The sequence below is a fragment of the Jaculus jaculus genome, chromosome 5 (genome assembly GCF_020740685.1).
Source record: "Jaculus jaculus isolate mJacJac1 chromosome 5, mJacJac1.mat.Y.cur, whole genome shotgun sequence".
NCBI classification, from domain to species: Eukaryota; Metazoa; Chordata; class Mammalia; order Rodentia; family Dipodidae; genus Jaculus; species Jaculus jaculus.
The window spans coordinates 173,905,678-173,926,144 of record NC_059106.1 but is presented as its reverse complement, the minus strand read 5'-3'; the positions used below and the strand labels follow the sequence as shown (position 1 = coordinate 173,926,144).

The 20,467-nt window shown below is 45.2% G+C and overlaps 1 protein-coding gene across 1 annotated transcript in view; it reads left to right on the top strand.

The window, feature by feature from the left end:
- Positions 1-20,467, top strand: part of Babam2 (BRISC and BRCA1 A complex member 2) — a 442,166-nt gene that overhangs the window by 345,015 nt on the left and 76,684 nt on the right. Inside the window, exons 8-10 of the mRNA XM_004669403.2 lie at positions 3,043-3,142; positions 8,855-8,925; positions 12,370-12,452. Of these exons, the coding sequence (XP_004669460.1) occupies positions 3,043-3,142; positions 8,855-8,925; positions 12,370-12,452 (254 nt within the window). The remainder of the gene's footprint in view (positions 1-3,042; positions 3,143-8,854; positions 8,926-12,369; positions 12,453-20,467) is intronic.

Below are 20,467 nucleotides of genomic sequence, written 5' to 3'. Positions count from 1 at the left end.
GCGATAGAGCAAGCCCTGGAATTCCTGCCCTGGATGTGTTTGCTGTGTGCAGGCGCAGCCCAGTGCTGTTTGGTTCATCAGTGTTAAACAACCCGAGATCACAAGGCTATACCTCTACCTTGCATCCTTTGAAGATAAATAGTGCTTGTCTTTCATGGCACTTGACTGTTTACTCACATGATCAGGGCAGCACTCGGGCCAAAACAGGCCTGTTAAATATTTACTCAGGAGGTGGGTATTCACACATGGATCAGTAGCACTGATCAGCGTGTGACACTGGAAGTTGGGTTTTTGTACCCTAACAAAGTTTAGAAAGTACTAAGTTAAACCAAGGGTGAAGGTGAAATAAGCATCTTTTAACAAATAATTTCATTTAACACTGTCTTTCCTAGTACTTGAAACACTTCACATGCTGAGGCTTGACCGATACACTACACAGCTTGCTAAGTCGGTCAGAAGTAGACACACCAGTCAGGTGACTCCAGTCGCTGGGAGCTATGGGTAGGTGCTGAGGCCTGAAGCACACCATGTGCAGAGGACTGCTTGCCCAGCTGTGAGGGGCAGAAAGGGCAGCAAGCCACGCATCATCGTGGCTGCTGTCGCTGTGCTCCCAGTGCCTCAGGGAGCCTTTTTCCTTCGCCAGCACCCTGACCTGTGGGCTTGAGGAAGCCATGCCAGATTTTTTTCCCAGTTCTGTACCCCTTTGTGATTTAATTCCTCTTCCTCTCAGGGAAGCAAAATCCCATCGACTCAGGTAACAGGCACACACTCTTGCATTCTTGCAAACACCTTTGCAAACCTAGCAGTGCCTTGACCACTGCCTAGTTATATGAACCCGAGGTAACTTCCTATTCCCTCCAGCCTTGGTTTCTTCACCTGCGAGCTTATAATGTTAATTCCTACCTCACTGACTTATAAATTAGCTAATGTGATGGAGTTGATATTAACAAGTGTTAGTTCTTAATCAGACAAGCGGGGCACAGAAGCATGGACCTGGAAGTAAGTAGCTGGGATTTGTGTTTCTTCACACTTGTGTTTCTTTTCACCATTGTAGGTTATTTTTGTCTCATGTCTGTATTTCAGGATGACACAGTTCAGAGAGTGAGAATGAGTGAAAAGAATGAGAGGAAGAAGGAAGAAAGGGAAGGAGGAAGAGAGAGGGAAGGAGGAAGAGAGAAAAGGAAGGAGGGAGAGAGAGAGGGAAGGAGGGAGAAAGAGATTGATTTGTTTGGATGGTTGCCTACAGACAGTTTTCCTTCTTTGTATGCACTTTAATGAGTGATTAAAGACTTACAGTATTTTATACAAGTCAAAGGCCATTACAATCAATTCTAGCAAACTGTCCAAATCATTTTAATTTTTGGAATTTTATAATGTCAAGAATTATTTCTCTAAGTAAGCTATAAGTAGTTTATATCTTAGCATTGTTGATGTTATACAGATATTTAATCAGTAACCACAGTGTATATATAGTGGACTCTTATTTCTTATCCTCTAGAACTTTCTTCTTGAGCAGTTTTCTTTCCTGATGGAAACATTAGCTCATTCTGGCAAAGTGAGTGCCTTCTATGGACCTTGTTCATACAGAAGAGAAGACAAAACTCTGGCCTCCAACTCACAGTATGCCATGGGAATTTTTCTAGCCTTCCTTGGAGTTTAGGTTGAATCTAACCCGGCATCTATCCCAAGAGAAATGAAAGGAGGTGATGGTCCTCCTGACCCTGTGCGTTGTGGAGTGCAGGTGACTTGTCAGTGTTGTCCCGAGTCAGATGCTTAGTGTGTACTTATCGGGGTAGTGAGGCTTTCAGATGTCATCAGAGTCGAAGAAAGCCAGCATTGACTATTTCCACTCCATGCCTTTCTTACAGTCAAGAAATTTGCAGTTAGTAGAGCTTAGTGTGGAGTTAGATGTGTTCTCTATCATGATCTCTGCACAGAGTCATCCATCTTCCCTCATTAGAAATGAGCCTTAGGCAGTTATGTGACATTTTTGTCCTTCATTTACAATTTTGTAGCTTGGGGTAGGGAGGACTTGGACAATAGTAATCACAGGATTAAGGGACTTTGAGGGAATTTTGTTCTACAGTCCAGAATATTATAATGACATTTTAAGGGGGTTATGGAAATATATACACTAAACTAATATTAAAATAAGAAAAACAAATGAAGGCAAAAGGAGAAATGAAAGATGATAAATGAAATGTGTCCTGTAAAGTACTGAAGAAATTCTTCTAAATAGTTATATATTGACTAATTTTCAATGACTAATTGCATTTCAATGGAAAAAGTGTGCCCCATGTGAAAGTTCTGGAAATTATTCCTGAGTAACACTGTCTCAGTGGCTAGATCAATGCCTATTGACTATGCCCTCTTGTTTGTTCTCTTGTATACCTCTTAGGATCCAGGGTTACCCTGCTGATAAACTGTAGAAGCAATTCATTGTATATAGATCACGTTTTTAATAAATAAACAGCTTATCTTTGTGCAGTAGTGACTTGGGCACAGTGAAGAGCATAGAAGTAGGCTTGAATAATCCCTACAACCCACTAGTGTTTCTGAGACATCTGCCTGTGCCACTTAGAAACAGCCAGTCTGTACTACTGTGTGATAATAGTTTTTAATGTGTGTGCAATGCTAATGTAACAAAATGAAATCAATATACAGAAATTGAACCATCAAGTGAAGCCCATATTCCTATCACTATTAATTCAAGGTGGGGGCTGGAGAGATGGCTTAGCGGTTAAGCGCTTGCCTGTGAAGCCTAAGGACCCCGGTTCGAGGCTCAGTTCCCCAGGTCCCACGTTAGCCAGATGCACAAGGGGGTGCACGTGTCTGGAGTTCGTTTGCAGAGGCTGGAAGCCCTGGCGTGCCCATTCCCCCCCCCCTCTCTCTCTCTCTTTCTCTCTGTGTCTGTTGCTCTCAAATAAAAAAAAAAAATTATAATTCAAGGTGGCTGGAAGCTTGGATTTGGGGAGAGATGCCCAGTGGCAGTATGCAGGGGTGCTTCACACCTGAAACCACTTCCCTGTCCTCTTCTTTCAGTGCTCTTGGAGGCTCCTCGGCTCTGCATATCCCCGCGTTTCCGGGAGGAGGCTGTCTCATTGATTACGTTCCTCAAGTATGCCACCTACTCACCAACAAGGTAAGAGCAAGTGCCCCGACCCTGTATTGTGACTCCTCCCTCCACTATAGCCCAGCCGTAGATCGCGGTGCAAACACCATACCTCAGACCATCTTCTTGTTTTAGCCTCGATGTAACATCTGCTTTGCCTGTGTTGAGTTACTTTTCCACTGCTCTTTGTCTTCCTTTTCTTTTGCTAAGGATCTCGACCTCCTGTGCCATCTTATCTTCACCTTTCCCTGTCATGTCTGGAAATGTAACTCGCCTTGCTTTATGCATGTGTGTGTGGTGTGTGCACGCTGGTGGAGAGTGTGTGTGGTCATCTTGCTTTATCGCATGTGTGTGTGTGGTGTGTGCACGCTGGTGGAGAGTGTATGTGGTCACCTTTGTCACATATGTATATGTGTGGTGTGTGCACGCTTGTGGAGAGGTTATGTGGTCATCTTGCTTTATCGCATATGTGTGTGGTGTGTGCACACTTGTGGAGAGTGTGTGTGGTCGCCTTGCTTTAGGCATGTGTGTGGTGTGTGCACACTTGTGGAGAGTGTGTGTGGTCATCTTGCTTTATCGCATATGTGTGTGGTGTGTGCATGCTTGCGGAGTGTGTGTGTGGTCGCCTTCCTTTAGGCATGTGTGTGTGTGGTGTGTGCACGCTTGTGGAGAGTGCGTGCCATCACCTCGCTTTATCAGATGTGTGTGTGTGTGGTGTGTGCACGCTTGTGGAGAGTGTGTGCCATCACCTCGCTTTATCAGATGTGTGTGTGTGGTGTGTGCACGCTTGTGGAGAGTGCGTTTCGTCACCTTGCTTTATCAGATGTGTGTGTGTGGTGTGTGCACGCTTGTGGAGAGTGCGTTTCGTCACCTCGCTTTATCAGATGTGTGTGTGTGGTGTGTGCACGCTTGTGGAGAGTGCGTGCCATCACCTCGCTTTATCAGATGTGTGTGTGTGTGGTGTGTGCACGCTTGTGGAGAGTGCGTGCCATCACCTCGCTTTATCAGATGTGTGTGTGTGGTGTGTGCACGCTTGTGGAGAGTGCGTTTCGTCACCTCGCTTTATCAGATGTGTGTGTGTGTGGTGTGTGCACGCTTGTGGTGAGTGCGTGCCGTCACCTCGCTTTATCAGATGTGTGTGTGTGTGGTGTGTGCATGCTTGTGGAGAGTGCGTGCCATCACCTCGCTTTATCAGATGTGTGTGTGTGTGGTGTGTGCACGCTTGTGGAGAGTGCGTGCCATCACCTCGCTTTATCAGATGTGTGTGTGTGGTGTGTGCACGCTTGTGGAGAGTGCGTGCCATCACCTCGCTTTATCAGATGTGTGTGTGTGGTGTGTGCACGCTTGTGGTGAGTGCGTGCCGTCACCTCGCTTTATCAGATGTGTGTGTGTGGTGTGTGCATGCTTGTGGAGGGTGTGTGTGGTTGCACATGCATGTGTGTACACCGAGGTTCTTCTTCACTTTATTTGCTGAAGACTGGTCTCCTTGAACCCACGGCTTGCTAAGTTGACTCGTACACCTAGCCAGCTTGCACTGGGGAGCCCTCATCTCCACCTCCCAAGTGCTGGGATCATAGGCAAGCTGCCACGCCCACCCAGCCTTCCCATGACGGGAGAGGTCCACTCTCAGCTTATCACACTGGTGCAGTGGGTGCTCTGTGCACCGAGCCATCTGCCCAGCCCCTTCATCTCTTTCTTAAATTTTTAAAAAATATTAATTTATTTGCAAGCAGAGAGAGAAGTATGGGTATGCCAGGGATTCCTGCCATTGCAGACTCCAGATACATATGCCACTTTGTGCAGCTGGCTTTGTGTGGGTACTTGGGAATTGGACCTGGCTTTATAAGCAAATGCCTTTAGCAACTGAGCCATCTCCCCAGCCCCATCCCTAAGATTTTCTGTTTAGCGCCTTCTTGTGGTTTCACATTTGTGAACCCCTCCTTCCCAGTCATCTGGTGCATACATGTTTCTAAACATGTGTTTGCCACTGTTTGATGTCAGAGCAATTCTATAAAACTGCCTTTATATATTTCGCCTATCTGTATCTCACCTATTAATCATCAGTCCTTGGCTCTTCTTGTCATGTCTGGGAGCACTTGATCAAAGTCTTGCTCCTATGATCAAGAATGTCAGGTCAGGGCTGGAGAGGTAGCTGAGCAGTTGAGCGCTTGCCTATGAAGCCTAAGGACCCCGGTTCGAGGCTCGATTCCCCAGGACCCATGTTAGCCAGATGCACAAGGTGGCGCACACATCTGGAGTTTGTTTGCAGTGGCTGGAAGCCTTAGTGCGCCCATTCTCTCTCTCTCTCTCTCTCTCCCTCTTTCTCTTTGTGTTTCTCTCAAATAAATAAATAAAAATAAACAAAAAAAATTTAAGAATGTCAGGCCAGATAGTGTTCACCCCACTCATCTCAAAATACATGAAATTTTCTCATAACTGTATTTATTCATGAACAAGTAGCTGAGTTCTATGTGAGTGTGGTTGTCAGATTTTTCCAGAAAGAGTGAGGATGTACTTATGAATGTTAGCCAGCATGCTTAGCTGAAAACTGGAGCTATTTGTTCATTAATGACCCTGCCTCTCTTTCCTCTCCCACATGCACTGTGACTCAATTTGTTTAATTGCCAAAGTGTTGCTTTCTTTGCTTCTATTGACTTGTTAATATTGATTGGGAAAATAGATCTTTTGTTTGTCTCTTGCATGTAAAAAAAAACAAGCTCATCTCTATATAGAACATATTGTTAAAGTACAATAATATTTCGAAGGCTTCAGTATTATTTTTCAAATGTCAAAAAAACTGAAGTTTGGCAAGTCTGCAGCATATGGGCCTGGATTCCAGGACATGTAGCTGTCACAGAGCACTGGTTTCTCCTGACACCAAATCCCTAAGCTACTGCCCTCCTCCCAGAGGGAGCCAGAACAGGAGTTATTTACATTCTGGGGCTTTGCATCGCCTTCAAATCTGTGTCCCAGATTACAGAGAAAAATGCAAATTGGGTCTTCTAGAACTGAGAAGAAAAGTCTTTTAAAAGCTCTCCATTTGGGATTAATTTCTAGTTATACATCTTCCTCAAAAAAATGAAATATCATTTTCTCAGAAATGTAAGAATCAGTTAATTTTTCTTATCTGGTTCCCTGTCATTAATTTTACTTGTCTTTAAAAATTAGTGTTCCCTTTTGCTCAAAATGAGGACAGTATGGTCTGATTTTAGGAACAATCTCTTCAAATGAATTTCCATAATTACATTGGAATCTATCTTTGTAGCCAGTTTTGTTGTGGGTTTCTGTTAAAATGCTTTTCTGTTTTTAAAATCAAGTACACAGAACTGTTTTCATCCCCTGTTTTAAACAAAACCACTTAAGCAAACTTATCATCTGTTTTTCTTTTCTGAGAATAACATTTCTGATCCTGCATGAAACCTGCAGAGTAAGCACTGTTTTGTGAATTAATATAAACTCCTATTACAGAAATAGAATCGTTTAACTTTTCCAAGGTACAACACAACTATCAGTACCAATGGTGTCAAGGTTCTTCCAAGTACCTTATCTTGAGCTTTGTGAGCCATGGAAACACTCTGTGGCTGCAGCCATGTAAAGGATGTAGGGGTCTCTCTTTTTCTCACTGTGTGTTTCAGCCCTGGTGAGGACATTGCAAGGAAGGTGCTTCCATGGTGAAAGCTGTTGCACAAATGACTAACTTTCAGATGTGTACATAATGAGTTCATAATTTAAAAATTATTTTTATTTATTTATTTGCAAGCAGAGAGAGAGAGAGAATGGGCGGGCACACAGGACCTTTAGCCACTGCAGATGAACTCCAGATGTGTGTGCCACTTTGTGCATCTGGTTTAACATGGGTACTGAGGAATCAAACCCAGGTCATAAGGCTTTGGAGGCCATAGCCTTAACTGCTGTGCCATTTCTCCAGCCTGAGTTCATAATTTCTTAATCAAAACTGTTATTTGGCTATAGAAAGGAGCTAGAAAAGGAAAAAATAAAATCTGTCGTAATACTTATCATCCTGAATATTAGGGTTCTTTTAAAGAATTAAGCATTGCCTTACCTTTTCAATAGGAGTTGAAGATAGCCAAAAAACCCCACATGACGAATGAAATATCTTTACCAAGAATGTCAGCTGAAAAATGCAAAAGGAATAATAAATTTTTCCCTCAAAAATCACTATTTTCAATCCCTAATAGAATAATTGACTCAGATAAGAATCTTCCAACCAGTATTAAAACTATTAAGTGAATGGTTGATGAGGAATTTTTTTCCTCACATGCTTCATGAGGCATAATTTGTAGATTGCTCACTGTGAAGGGTGTGTGTGTGTGTGTGTGTGTGTGTGTGTGTGTGTCAAGCACACAATACATATGTACTGTGTCAAAGGAGAACACTCCTTTCCAATGGAGTGACCTGCCTGTCATCACCTGTTGTACTTAGTTTCACATTGCTGGGACAAGGCACCTGATCAAAAGCAGCTGATGGGATGGAAGTCTTTATATTTGCTGACACTCTCCAGGGGAGGCTTCATGATGGCAAAGGAATGCATGGCATGAGCAGAGGCTGGACCTCACCTCTGCCACAGCGGGTGGAAAGCAGCAGCAGGAGGGTGACCTGAGCTCTGGCAAAGGAGAGCTGGCTGCAGCACTCCTAAGCCTTCCCCTGGTAACACACCTCCTCTACCAAAGCTCCACTTCCCAAATTGCCATCAGCTGGGAACCACGCTTTCAGAACACATGAGTTTTGGGGGGACCTCTCCTTTAAACCACCACAACACCCTAACCAAGTGATGACTTTCAACATTACCTAAGAAGACTTCTTGCTAAAAATCATTTAACCTGAATCTAGAACACTTTTAGCTCCAGCTCCCAATTTATAGGAAATACAGGAGGTAAAGGGAAAAAAGAAAGAAAATAACTGAAGAAGTTAGACACTCTAGGATAATGAACCTGGTCTCTCTGAACCAGTCATTTATCTATGTGCAGGCACACATGTACACACAAGGAGGTACTATTATAGACTGAAAGATTTCAAAGACATTTTGTTTTTTATTGGGAATTTTCATATAAGAACATACTGTAATTTGGTGATAATCTTCTCCCCTACTTTCTTTTCTACCCTCACCCCCATTCCACCAAACCTCCTCTTCTTTTTCCTATTAGTCCCTCTCTCTTTTGATGTTGTGGGTCTTTTTTGCCCTCCATCATCCATGTCAAGTGTTGATGGGCTCAGTATTGTACAGGTCCTATGGAGATAATGACAGTAGAGAGTGTCCCAAAGTACTCCTCCCCACCTTTTGGCTCTAACACCCTTTCCTCTCCTTCTTCTGTAAAGTATATGAAATCATATATTGAGGACAATGGAGGATGTTTGAACATTGACAGAGTCCTAGATTATATCAGAAGAATTGCTAAATCTGTTGGACATGATAATGGTATTTGTGGTTTAAAACAGAATGTCTAATTTTTTGGAGTTGCATACTGTATTTAGGGTGAACTGTCAGGTTGTCTCTAATTTTCTTTGAAATGTTTCAACAGTTGATTGATAGGTTGACAGATAGGGAAGGAGATGTCTGGATGAAGCAGCTAGGCAAAATATTCATAGTTGTTGAATATGGGTGCTGGGAAGATGGGCATTCATTTTATTGTTCTTGCTGCTTCTCTGAATCATTGAAGTTTTCACAATTAAGCATTTAAAAATTATTCTACACTAAATCTTCACTTTGGGTTCCTGTTCTAGGTACAGTATGTGATTCAAGGATATCACAAAAGAAGAGAGTATATTGCTGCTTTCCTCAGTCACTTTGGCACGTGAGTTCTATCATTAAACTATTTATCAATTGTTAATGACAAACTGGGGCCTCTTTAAGCAAAGAGCACTTAGTTCTCTGTATGATCCCTTCCCAATGACATTTTCTTTCTTTTTTTAATGTATTATTTATTTATTTATTTGAGACAGACAGAGAAAGAGGCAGATTGGTAGAGAGAGAATGGGCGTGCCAGGGCTTCCAGCCACTGCAAACTAACTCCAGATGCATGTGCCATCTTGTGCATCTGGCTTACGTAGGTCCTGGGAAATCGAGCCTCAAACTGGGGTCCTTAGGCTTCACAGGCAAGCACTTAATTTGGTGCTTGTGCTAGAGCTGTAGGGATGACTTTTTTTTCAAACTATTCTTTAGCAATACTTTCCCGCACACCGTTGAGGCCGGGCTTCATGAGCAAGCACAGCACTGAAGCCTGCTTCTCGTGTGTTGTTTGTATCGAATTGGAACCCTCTGTCTTCCAGAAGTAATGAGATGAACCATGCAAGCTTTTTTTTCCCCAAATTATTTATTTTTATTTATAAAGAGAGAGAAAGAGGTAGAAAGAGTGAACATGAGCTTGGCCTCCTGCCACTGCACGTGAATTCCAGATACATGCGCCACTGTATGCATCTGGCTTTATATGAGTACTAGAGAATCTAATCTAGGCTATCTGGCTTTACAAGCAAGTAACTTTTAACTGCTGAGCCATCTCTCCAGCCCACAAATTAATTTTCTAAGTAAGCAATAAAAGGGTTTCATTATGACATTTTCAAACATATATGTCATTATTTTTTGTCCTTATTTATCTCCACTCTCTTATTGGACCCCTTCCTTCCTGCAAATAGTCTCCCCTCCTCTGCTTTCACGTCACATGCGTTCCTCAGTTTTCTTTCTCCTTTAAGATCTCTTCCTCTCTTCTCATGGTCCCCTTTCTACTTTTATAACCTACACACACACACACACACACACACACACACACAGACAAATTTAAATCTGCATATGAGAGGAAACTGTGTTTATCTTTCCAAGTTCGGGCTTACTTTGTTTAACATAATGTTCTCTAATTCCATTCATTTTCCTGCAGATGTCATGATTTGACTTGTCTTTATGGCTATATAAAGTTCCATTCAGCATATACACCCCACTTTCTTTATCCATCTTTGTTTATGGACATACAGGCTGGTTCAGGAGAGCATTTCTTGACACATTTTAATACAGATAGCCTGAGACTGTGGAGAGTTCAGTGACCCAATGGAAGTCCCACACTCAAAGAGGGAGTCAAGGCATGAGCCCCCTCTCTCCAGAGTCCAGGCTTCCTGATAGTGCTCCATTGCAAACAGTTTTGGGAAGAAAACCTGACATTATACCCAAAAATGGTGGCTCATGCTTGAGAAGAGAAGTTAAAAATGGTTCAAAGGCTGGCCGTGGTGATGCACACCTTTAATCCCAGCACTTGGAAGGCAGAGGTAGGAGGATCACCTTGAGTTCAAGGCCACCCCTAAGACTCCATAGTGAATTCCAGGTCAGCCTGGACTAGAGTGAAACCCTTCCTTGAAAAATAAAAATTTTAAAAAAAATGATAAGGAAGCATGCAGTGTATAATGGAGGCAGGGCATGAATGTCTCCCCCTGCCACTGCTGGCCCTGGTATTTGCCTCTCCCTCTATTAGGTTTGGCATTGTGGGGGTAGCAATGCATTTTCCTCATGGTCTTTAAAGGTAGAACATTCTGCCCATTGTTTACTACCAGAGATTTCAGTGGTCTGATTATAGGCCACCTATTCTAGACATGGAAATATATAGACAGTAACACAAAATTTCAATTTTAAATAAGTAAATAAACTTAGGACCACAGGAAACTAGATATAAGATAGAGCAGATGAAACCAAGAATAAAGCTTACCATTCCCTGGGCTCTAATTTTCTTCCTGGTGTACAGTTCTGAGGAAGATTTCTGACTCCTGAAAACAATACTAAACCATTTTCTCAATAACCGTTATGGAGTGTTTTTTTTTTTTTCATTATGGAGTTTTTCATTCTCCCAAATAGAAATGTCATTTTTCTCACAATATGGCTGTCTCTTACCTGAGTCTTTTATATTTAACTTTTTTTCCAGCTGTATTTATGAACATTTTAAGAAAATGCTTTTAATGCAGATAGTGGTCAATAAAAATTTTGTATCTTCAAATTCATCTTCAACATATATAAAATATATATATATATATAAAATTGAAAATGAAAAAAAAAAGCTAACACAATTATCTTCAAAGATGTGTATATATACCCTAATGGTTATCTGACTTCCTTGGGGTATAAGAAAAATACAAAAATTAAATTCATATGTGTTTATACTTTCACTAAACATTTTTGTGTATATGTTATTATACACATATAGAGTAGTACTTATATATAGTTACTTCTAAATTGTAAATGTACTATTACGTTACCATTCTATAAGCATAAGCACAAAAAACATTTCATGCTTGTTTTGGCTGTAGGATATGGGTCTAAAAAGTACATGTCATTGTTTTAATATTGGGTTGATTATCAATTCATAGAGAGAAATGTAAACTAGTAGGCAGAGTGTTGACTTAAGTCCCACCTGAATGACAGTCTTCATCCCTGACAAAACACTCAATCCTGGGAATCTTAGTTCTTTCTGTTACCAGGAGTATGATCATTGCCTTCCTACTAAACTGGGAGATACCAATGTCAGTGGTCAGCCAGGGGTCAGGCATCTCTGAGGACTTCAAAGGCCTCCTATGAGTGAGAAGTACCTATCTCTAGTATATGGTTAGTATTGCCATACTGCTGTGACAACATTCCCCAAGCCCCGGGTCTTGAGGGAAGTAGATGAGGTGAGCATGCTTGGTTGTGCCAGCTCTCAGTCATCCGGACACTCCTGAACTTACTGGCCTTGCTGCTTTCCTGGGAGATGGAAACTGGGTGACCAATGAAAGGATCCCACCTGCTTTAGAATACCTACTACACAACCCCAATTTCATACTGCTGCCACTGCTCATGAATGTTTAGTCCCCAGTGAAAATGAGGTTTAGAGCTCATTGTAAGATAGCAGAGTGACAGTTGTATCATGGTGTCATTGCTGGCCTGGCTTCTTACATTGTTTTTTTACTCATAACTAGTAAGTAATGTTTGTATTTTTTGGTTTGTCTTAGTTGTTTTTTATAACCCTTTAATGAAGTTCACCAATATTCTTGTAACTGCCTCCCGATAAGGAAACGGTGACTCTAAAAGTTAAGTGAGCTACCTGAGGTCTAGATGGGTAGCAACAAACAGCAAGGCTGTGATATAAACCTTGCTGCCCTCATTCTAAATTCCGGACCTTAAATCTGTCTGACGTTTAACAAGTCTGACCTTGTGATAGATTCCTTACTTTCTTCCACCTGTTTCATATTTTATTTTGTGATGGTTTTGTGTATGTTTTTTCACTTAGAGGTGTCGTGGAATATGATGCAGAAGGCTTTACAAAACTCACTCTGCTGCTGATGTGGAAGGACTTTTGTTTTCTTGTGCACAGTAAGTATTCTTTTGCTATCAGTACACATTGTAAAATGTTCTAGATGATATGTAACGGTCCTCATGAGACCCTTCAGTGCCTGTCTGATTCCTTTTTGTTTTGTTTTGTTTTGTTTTTCGAGGTAGGTTCTCACTGTAGTTCAGGCTGACCTAGAATTCACTATGTAGTCTCAGGGTGGCCTTGAACTCACGGCGATCCTCCTACCTCTGTCTCCCAAGTACTTGGATTAAAGGTGTGTGTCACCACACCCGGCCTTCACACAGGTATTTTTAAGAGAACATTTCTTTAAACCAGTGTTTCTTGACCACTAGGTTAATTTTACCCCATCAAAGACATCTACTAATGTTGAGAAACGTTTTTGATTGTTACAAATAGGATTGGGTGGGGTGTGGTCTATGATGCAGTTAGTATCCCATTGTCCCTTGCTCCCAAGACAGCCACTCTCCTAAAAGAAAACTTTTGAGTCCAAAATGTCCTGATTGCCCATCTGGAGCAGAATATGTATCTTGTGTCAGGTTGCAGAGCCTTCAGGATTACCCAGTGCATACTTGTTTTGGCCATCTAGTTATTACAGAGTAAAGGTCCATAGCTCTGGTATTATATAATAAGGAACTTAAATATATCTGAACATCCCTTCTCAGTGATTTTCCACATCGTAGTTATACTTAAATTGTTATTGTATTATAGAATCAATCAGTCAGTAGGTCAATAAACATTGATTCAGCATTCTCTTGATGGATAATTTAATTTTATTTCCTTGTTATATAAGATTAGTAATCTACAGTGTTAGGTTTGGGTAGCAAGTCTACCAGGACCTTCCTTTTTCAGTAATTTAGTATATAATATGCCTACTTATCAAGTCAAAGGCCAAGGAATGCCAGCTTTCCCAGCTTGAGATAGGAAAAAGCAGTGGGTTTGAGATTCCCTTACTTAGGAAGAGCTTTCCTGTACCTCAGTAGACCATGCCACAAAGGACCCCTTTGGCCTTATGCAGCCAAATAATATAAAGATACAAACTTTAGGGATTTTTCTTTCCCAGCAGGCTTACTTTACCTTCCTGGTTACAAGGTACATAGATTACAATAGTTTCAATTTGTTAATTTTTTTTTGGAGTATTTTCAAGGTAGGATTGCACTCTAGCCCAAGCTGCCCTGGAACTCACTCTGTAGTCCCAGGCCTAGAACCCTGGTGATCCTCCTACCTCTGCCTCTGAGTGCTGGGATTAAAGGCTTGCACAATATGAAGAAAAGCCCCCAAGTGTCCTCAGTGTGGGAAGAAGGGTTCCATGTGAAGCCACAGGCTGGCACACCCCCACAGAGACCATGGAGAATTGGCTCTGCTGTTCCAGAGTGGGCCTCCTGCTCTGGCAGTGCTGCCCAGCAGTCAACATGTTGTGTAGTGCTTTGTGCTGCACTCTTACTTAGCAGCTCAACATCCATTGAGGCCATCTTTTCAAATGTATCTGAAAAATGCAGGCATATAACTTTGTATTAATTATGTGTGCAGAAGACAGAGCTGGGAAGTAAAAGATTTTCAGCTTGAATGTGCTGCTAGCATCACTTTGTTAAGATCACTGGATCACACCTCCCTCTACTTTTCCTTCCTCTCACATGTATATTGGGAGGGGCTACTATCAGCCCACCAGACAACGTAAGCATGTGGACTCTGGCCTACAGTAAAGGGCTCTCTAGAGGAGGGAGCTTCACAACAGTGACTTCCTATCCTTGAGTCCCAACTCCAGAGTCTGACTGAAGCACTGATTTAGTTCTTTGTTTTTGTTTTTTTCAACATAGGGTGTCACCCTAGCTCAAGCTGACCTGAAACTTTAACTATGTAGTCCAGACAGGACTGGAAATCACAGTGTTGGGAGTGCTGGGCCTACAGATGTGTGCCACCACACCCACCTTTGTTTTATCTCTTATAACATGAGACAGTGGTGTGGTGTGAGTGTCCCAGCCCTGCTCCCCGAGAGTCTGTCTGCAGTGTGTGGTGTGATTGTCCCAGCCCTGCTCCCCCAGAGTCTGTCTGCACTGTGTGGTGTGATTGTCCCAGCCCTGCTCCCCCAGAGTCTGTCTGCAGTGTGTGGTGTGATTATCCCAGCCCCCCTCCCCCAGAGTCTGTCTGCAGTGTGTGGTGTGATTGTCCCAGCCCCGCTCCCCCAGAGTCTGTCTGCAGTGTGTGGTGTGATTGTTCCAGCCCTGCTACCCCAGAGTCTGTCTGCAGTGTGTGGTGTGATTGTCCCAGCCCTGCTCCCCCAGAGTCTGTCTGCAGTGTGTGGTGTGAGTGTCCCAGCCCTGCTCCCCCAGAGTCTGTCTGCAGTGATGTGGTGTGATTGTCCCAGCCCTGCTCCCCCAGAGTCTGTCTGCAGTGTGTGGTGTGATTGTCCCAGCCCTGCTCCCCCAGAGTCTGTCTGCAGTGTGTGGTGTGATTGTCCCAGCCCCGCTCCCCCAGAGTCTGTCTGCAGTGTGTGGTGTGATTGTCCCAGCCCTGCTCCCCCAGAGTCTGTCTGCAGTGTGTGGTGTGATTGTCCCAGCCCCGCTCCCCCAGAGTCTGTCTGCAGTGTGTGGTGTGATTGTCCCAGCCCTGCTCCCCCAGAGTCTGTATGCAGTGTGTGGTGTGATTGTCCCAGCCCTGCTCCCCCAGAGTCTGTCTGCAGTGTGTGGTGTGATTGTCCCAGCCCCACTCCCCCAGAGTCTGTCTGCAGTGTGTGGTGTGATTGTCCCAGCCCCGCTCCCCCAGAGTCTGTATGCAGTGTGTGGTGTGATTGTCCCAGCCCTGCTCCCCCAGAGTCTGTCTGCAGTGTGTGGAGTGATTATCCCAGCCCTGCTCCCCCAGAGTCTGTCTGCAGTGTGTGGTGTGATTGTCCCAGCCCCGCTCCCCCAGAGTCTGTATGCAGTGTGTGGTGTGATTGTCCCAGCCCTGCTCCCCCAGAGTCTGTATGCAGTGTGTGGTGTGATTGTCCCAGCCCTGCTCCCCCAGAGTCTGTCTGCAGTGTGTGGAGTGATTATCCCAGCCCTGCTCCCCCAGAGTCTGTCTGCAGTGTGTGGTGTGATTGTCCCAGCCCCGCTCCCCCAGAGTCTGTATGCAGTGTGTGGTGTGATTGTCCCAGCCCTGCTCCCTCATAGTCTGTCTGCAGTGTGTGGTGTGATTATCCCAGCCCCGCTCCCCCAGAGTCTGTCTGCAGTGTGTGTTGTGATTATCCCAGCCCCGCTCCCCCAGAGTCTGTCTGCAGTGTGTGGTGTGATTGTCCCAGCCCTGCTCCCCCAGAGTCTGTCTGCAGTGTGTGGTGTGATTGTCCCAGCCCCGCTCCCCCAGAGTCTGTCTGCAGTGTGTGGTGTGATTATCCCAGCCCCGCTCCCCCAGAGTCTGTCTGCAGTGGTGTGGAGTGATTGTCCCAGCCCTGCTCCCCCAGAGTCTGTCTGCAGTGTGTGGTGTGATTGTCCCAGAACTGCTCCCCCAGAGTCTGTCTGCAGTGTGTGGTGTGATTGTCCCAGCGCTGCTCCCCCAGAGTCTGTCTGCAGTGTGTGGTGTGATTGTCCCAGCCCCGCTCCCCCAGAGTCTGTCTGCAGTGTGTGGTGTGATTATCCCAGCCCTGCTCCCCCAGAGTCTGTCTGCAGTGTGTGGTGTGATTATCCCAGCCCCGCTCCCCCAGAGTCTGTCTGCAGTGTGTGGTGTGATTATCCCAGCCCCGCTCCCCCAGAGTCTGTCTGCAGTGGTGTGGAGTGATTGTCCCAGCCCTGCTCCCCCAGAGTCTGTCTGCAGTGTGTGGTGTGATTGTACCAGCCCCCCTCCCACAGAGTCTGTCTGCAGTGTGTGGTGTGATTGTCCCAGCCCTGCTCCCCCAGAGTCTATCTGCAGTGTGTGGTGTGATTGTCCCAGCCCTGCTCCCCCAGAATCTGTCTGCAGTGTGTGGTGTGATTGTCCCAGCCCTGCTCCCCCAGAGTCTATCTGCAGTGTGTTGTGTGATTGTCCCAGCCCTGCTCCCCCAGAGTCTGTCTGCAGTGTGTGGAGTGATTATCCCAGCCCTGCTCCCCCAGAGTCTGTCTGCAGTGTGTGGTGTGATTGTCCCAGCCCCCCTCCCCCAGAATCTGTCTGCAGTGTGTGGTGTGATTGTCCCAGCCCCACTCCCCCAGAGTCTGTCTGCAGTGTGTGGTGTGATTGTTCCAGCCCCGCTCCCCCAGAGTCTGTCTGCAGTGTGTGGTGTGATTGTCCCAGCACTGCTCCCCCAGAGTCTGTCTGCAGTGTGTGGTGTGATTATCCCAGCCCTGCTCCCCCAGAGTCTGTCTGCAGTGATGTGGTGTGATTATCCCAGCCCCGCTCCCCCAGAGTCTGTCTGCAGTGATGTGGTGTGATTATCCCAGCCCCGCTCCCCCAGAGTCTGTCTGCAGTGTGTGGTGTGATTGTCCCAGCCCCGCTCCCTCAGAGTCTGTCTGCAGTGTGTGGAGTGATTATCCCAGCCCTGCTCCCCCAGAGTCTGTCTGCAGTGTGTGGTGTGATTGTCCCAGCCCCGCTCCCCCAGAGTCTGTCTGCAGTGTGTGGTGTGATTGTCCCAGCCCTGCTCCCCCAGAGTCTGTATGCAGTGTGTGGTGTGATTGTCCCAGCCCTGCTCCCCCAGAGTCTGTCTGCAGTGTGTGGTGTGATTGTCCCAGCCCCCCTCCCCCAGAGTCTGTCTGCAGTGTGTGGTGTGATTGTCCCAGCCCCGCTCCCCCAGAGTCTGTATGCAGTGTGTGGTGTGATTGTCCCAGCCCTGCTCCCCCAGAATCTGTCTGCAGTGTGTGGTGTGATTGTCCCAGCCCTGCTCCCCCAGAGTCTGTCTGCAGTGTGTGGTGTGATTGTCCCAGCCCTGCTCCCCCAGAGTCTGTCTGCAGTGTGTGGTGTGATTGTCCCAGCCCCCCTCCCCCAGAATCTGTCTGCAGTGGTGTGGAGTGATTGTCCCAGCCCCGCTCCCCCAGAGTCTGTCTGCAGTGGTGTGGTGTGATTGTCCCAGCCCCACTCCCCCAGAGTCTGTCTGCAGTGGTGTGGAGTGATTGTCCCAGCCCTGCTCCCCCAGAGTCTGTCTGCAGTGTGTGGTGTGATTGTCCCAGCCCTGCTCCCCCAGAGTCTGTCTGCAGTGTGTGGTGTGATTGTCCCAGCCCTGCTCCCCCAGAGTCTGTCTGCAGTGTGTGGTGTGATTGTCCCAGCCCCGCTCCCCCAGAGTCTGTCTGCAGTGTGTGGTGTGATTATCCCAGCCCTGCTCCCCCAGAGTCTGTCTGCAGTGTGTGGTGTGATTGTCCCAGCCCCACTCCCCCAGAGTCTGTCTGCAGTGTGTGGTGTGATTGTCCCAGCCCCACTCCCCCAGAGTCTGTCTGCAGTGTGTGGTGTGATTGTCCCAGCCCTGCTCCCCCAGAGTCTGTCTGCAGTGGTGTGGTGTGAGTGTCCCAGCCCTGCTCCCCCAGAGTCTGTCTGCAGTGTGTGGTGTGATTGTCCCAGCCCCACTCCCCAGAGTCTGTCTGCAGTGTGTGGTGTGATTGTCCCAGCCCTGCTCCCCCAGAGTCTGTCTGCAGTGGTGTGGTGTGATTGTCCCAGCCCCACTCCCCCAGAGTCTGTCTGCAGTGTGTGGTGTGATTGTCCCAGCCCCACTCCCCCAGAGTCTGTCTGCAGTGTGTGGTGTGATTGTCCCAGCCCCACTCCCTCAGAGTCTGTGTGTTGGTGGTGGTCAGGTGCCTCCAGAGTGGCTGTGGACAGCCTCATCAAAACCTGATTACCATGCTGAACCATCTTTGCCTCTCTGGGATAAAACCAACTTGATGATGGTGAATAATCTTTTTGACATGTTTCTGTATGCTGTCTGCAATCATTTTGTTGAAAATTTTTGCTTCTTTGTTTATCAGGGAGATTGTCCTGTAATTTTCTTCTTTTATTGTGTCTTTATCTGGTTTTGGTATCCAGGTAAAAGGAGTTTGGTAGTGTCCTTCTTTTCCTATTTTATGGAATAGTTTAAGAAAGATTGGTATTAGTTATTTGAAGATCTGGTAAAATTCACCAGTGAACCCATCTGGACCTGGACATTTATTAGCTGGGATAGTTTTTGCTTTAATCTCATTGCTAAATGGTTTGTGTCATCTTGAAATAATTTTGCATGGTTTTAAATAAATGTGAGATACACATACAAAGAAGTTGTAAATACATGTAAAAATAATACAAGCTATTTTAAATGACCTCTTAAAATAAATATAAATATTTTTAAATTAAAAAAACCAATACCAGGCTGGAGAGATGGCTTAATGTTTAAGCGCTTACCTGTGAAGCCTAAGGACCCTGGTTTGAGGCCTAAGTCTCCAGGACCCACGTTAGCCAGATGCACAAGGGGGAGCACGCATCTGCAGTTCGTTTGCAGTGGCCAGAGGCCCTGGTGTGCCCATTCTCTCTGTCTCTCTATCTGCCTCTCTCTGTGTGTGTGTGTGTGTCTGTCTGTCTCTTTCAAATAAATAAATAAAAATAAAAACAAAAATTTTAAAAAACCAATACCATAATGAAACTTTATTCTTTGTATGCTAATAAATGCAAAAAGAATAAAGACCACAAATGCTGAAAACACAAGAAGAAAAAAAAAACAGCCATTAGTAAATTATGTCTGTGTCTCAGCCAGCTCCTTGCTCTGGAAAATGGCCTGGCACCTGAAATCTTTTTCCTAATATTTACTTTTGTCTCCTAGCTAAGGTTCTTCCTTCAGTTGATGTCTTATCAGATCAGATCAGATCAGACATGAGAAACAAAATACACGTTTGCCGCTCTCTAGTCCTAATGCTTGCTTTCTATATGCAGCTCAAAAATGACCATTCTGGTGGTGGCTAATATATTAGTTAATATTCTGTTGCTATATTGAAATGCCTGAGGCTAAACACTTCATAAAAAGGAGTGGTTTGTTTAGCTACCAGTTTGGGAGGGTCGGATTCGAATAGGTCACCATATGGCAGAGAAAGGGGAGCTGACCGCATGCAGAAGGGTCCCAGTGCATTAGCTCAGTTTTATAACAACCCATTCCTGTGAGAACTAAGTCAGTCCCTCAACACAGTGCCCACGATGCCCTAACCACTTTCCACTAGGCTTGACATCGAGGGTTCTACCACTGTGCAATAGCACCATGCTGGGAGAAGCCTCCAGCATAGTGCTCCTTGGGAGACAAACAGTACGGAAGCCATAGAAGCCAGACAGGAGACAGTCATTGGCAGTGACACGCAGGAACAAAAGAACATTTCTCAGACAGCTTCTGCTGACCTCAGCACAGGCAGTATTCATAGGCCCTGCTGTTGTTTTTGAATTTCCTACAGAATATTGTCTCCCTAGAACTTTTCAGCCACACTGTCTTAGTTTTCCTAGTATTTCTTACAACCTCTGTGCCTTGCTATCTTAGATTTTTGAAGTCAGACATGTAACTGAATTCCAGTTCTATTTTCATTTGTTTTTTTTTATTTTGTTTATTACTTTTATTTATTTATGTGAGAGTGACAGACAGAGAGAGAAAGAGGCAGATAGAGAGAGAGAGAGAGAATGGGCGCGCCAGGGCTGCCAGCCACCGCAGACGAACTCCAGATGCGTGTGCCCCCTTTTACATCTGGCTAACGTGGGTCCTGGGGAATTGAGCCTTGAACTGGGGTCCTTAGGCTTCACAGGCAAGCACTTAACCACTAAGCCATCTCTCCAGCCCTTCATTTGGTTTTGAATAGTTTTTTTTTTTTAAGGACTTCTGGTACCCCTTAGTATAGCCACAAGTGAACTGGGGTTTAATTTACTTTACTGCCATGTTTCCTTGGACTGTCCCCCCACACACCAGGCTGTTTGCTCCCTGTCCTTTAGTGTCACTGCCCACATTCAGCAGATAAGAGCAGGGTCCTTTGATGCTATTTCCTGCCCCATCACTAACTTACAGCCTGTCTTTAAATGCATCATTTCCACCCTTTTGCTTCTTTCTTATCTGAAACGTGGGACTGCTACATCAGTGAAGTCTGGTTGGATAATGTGTTTTCCTCAGTCA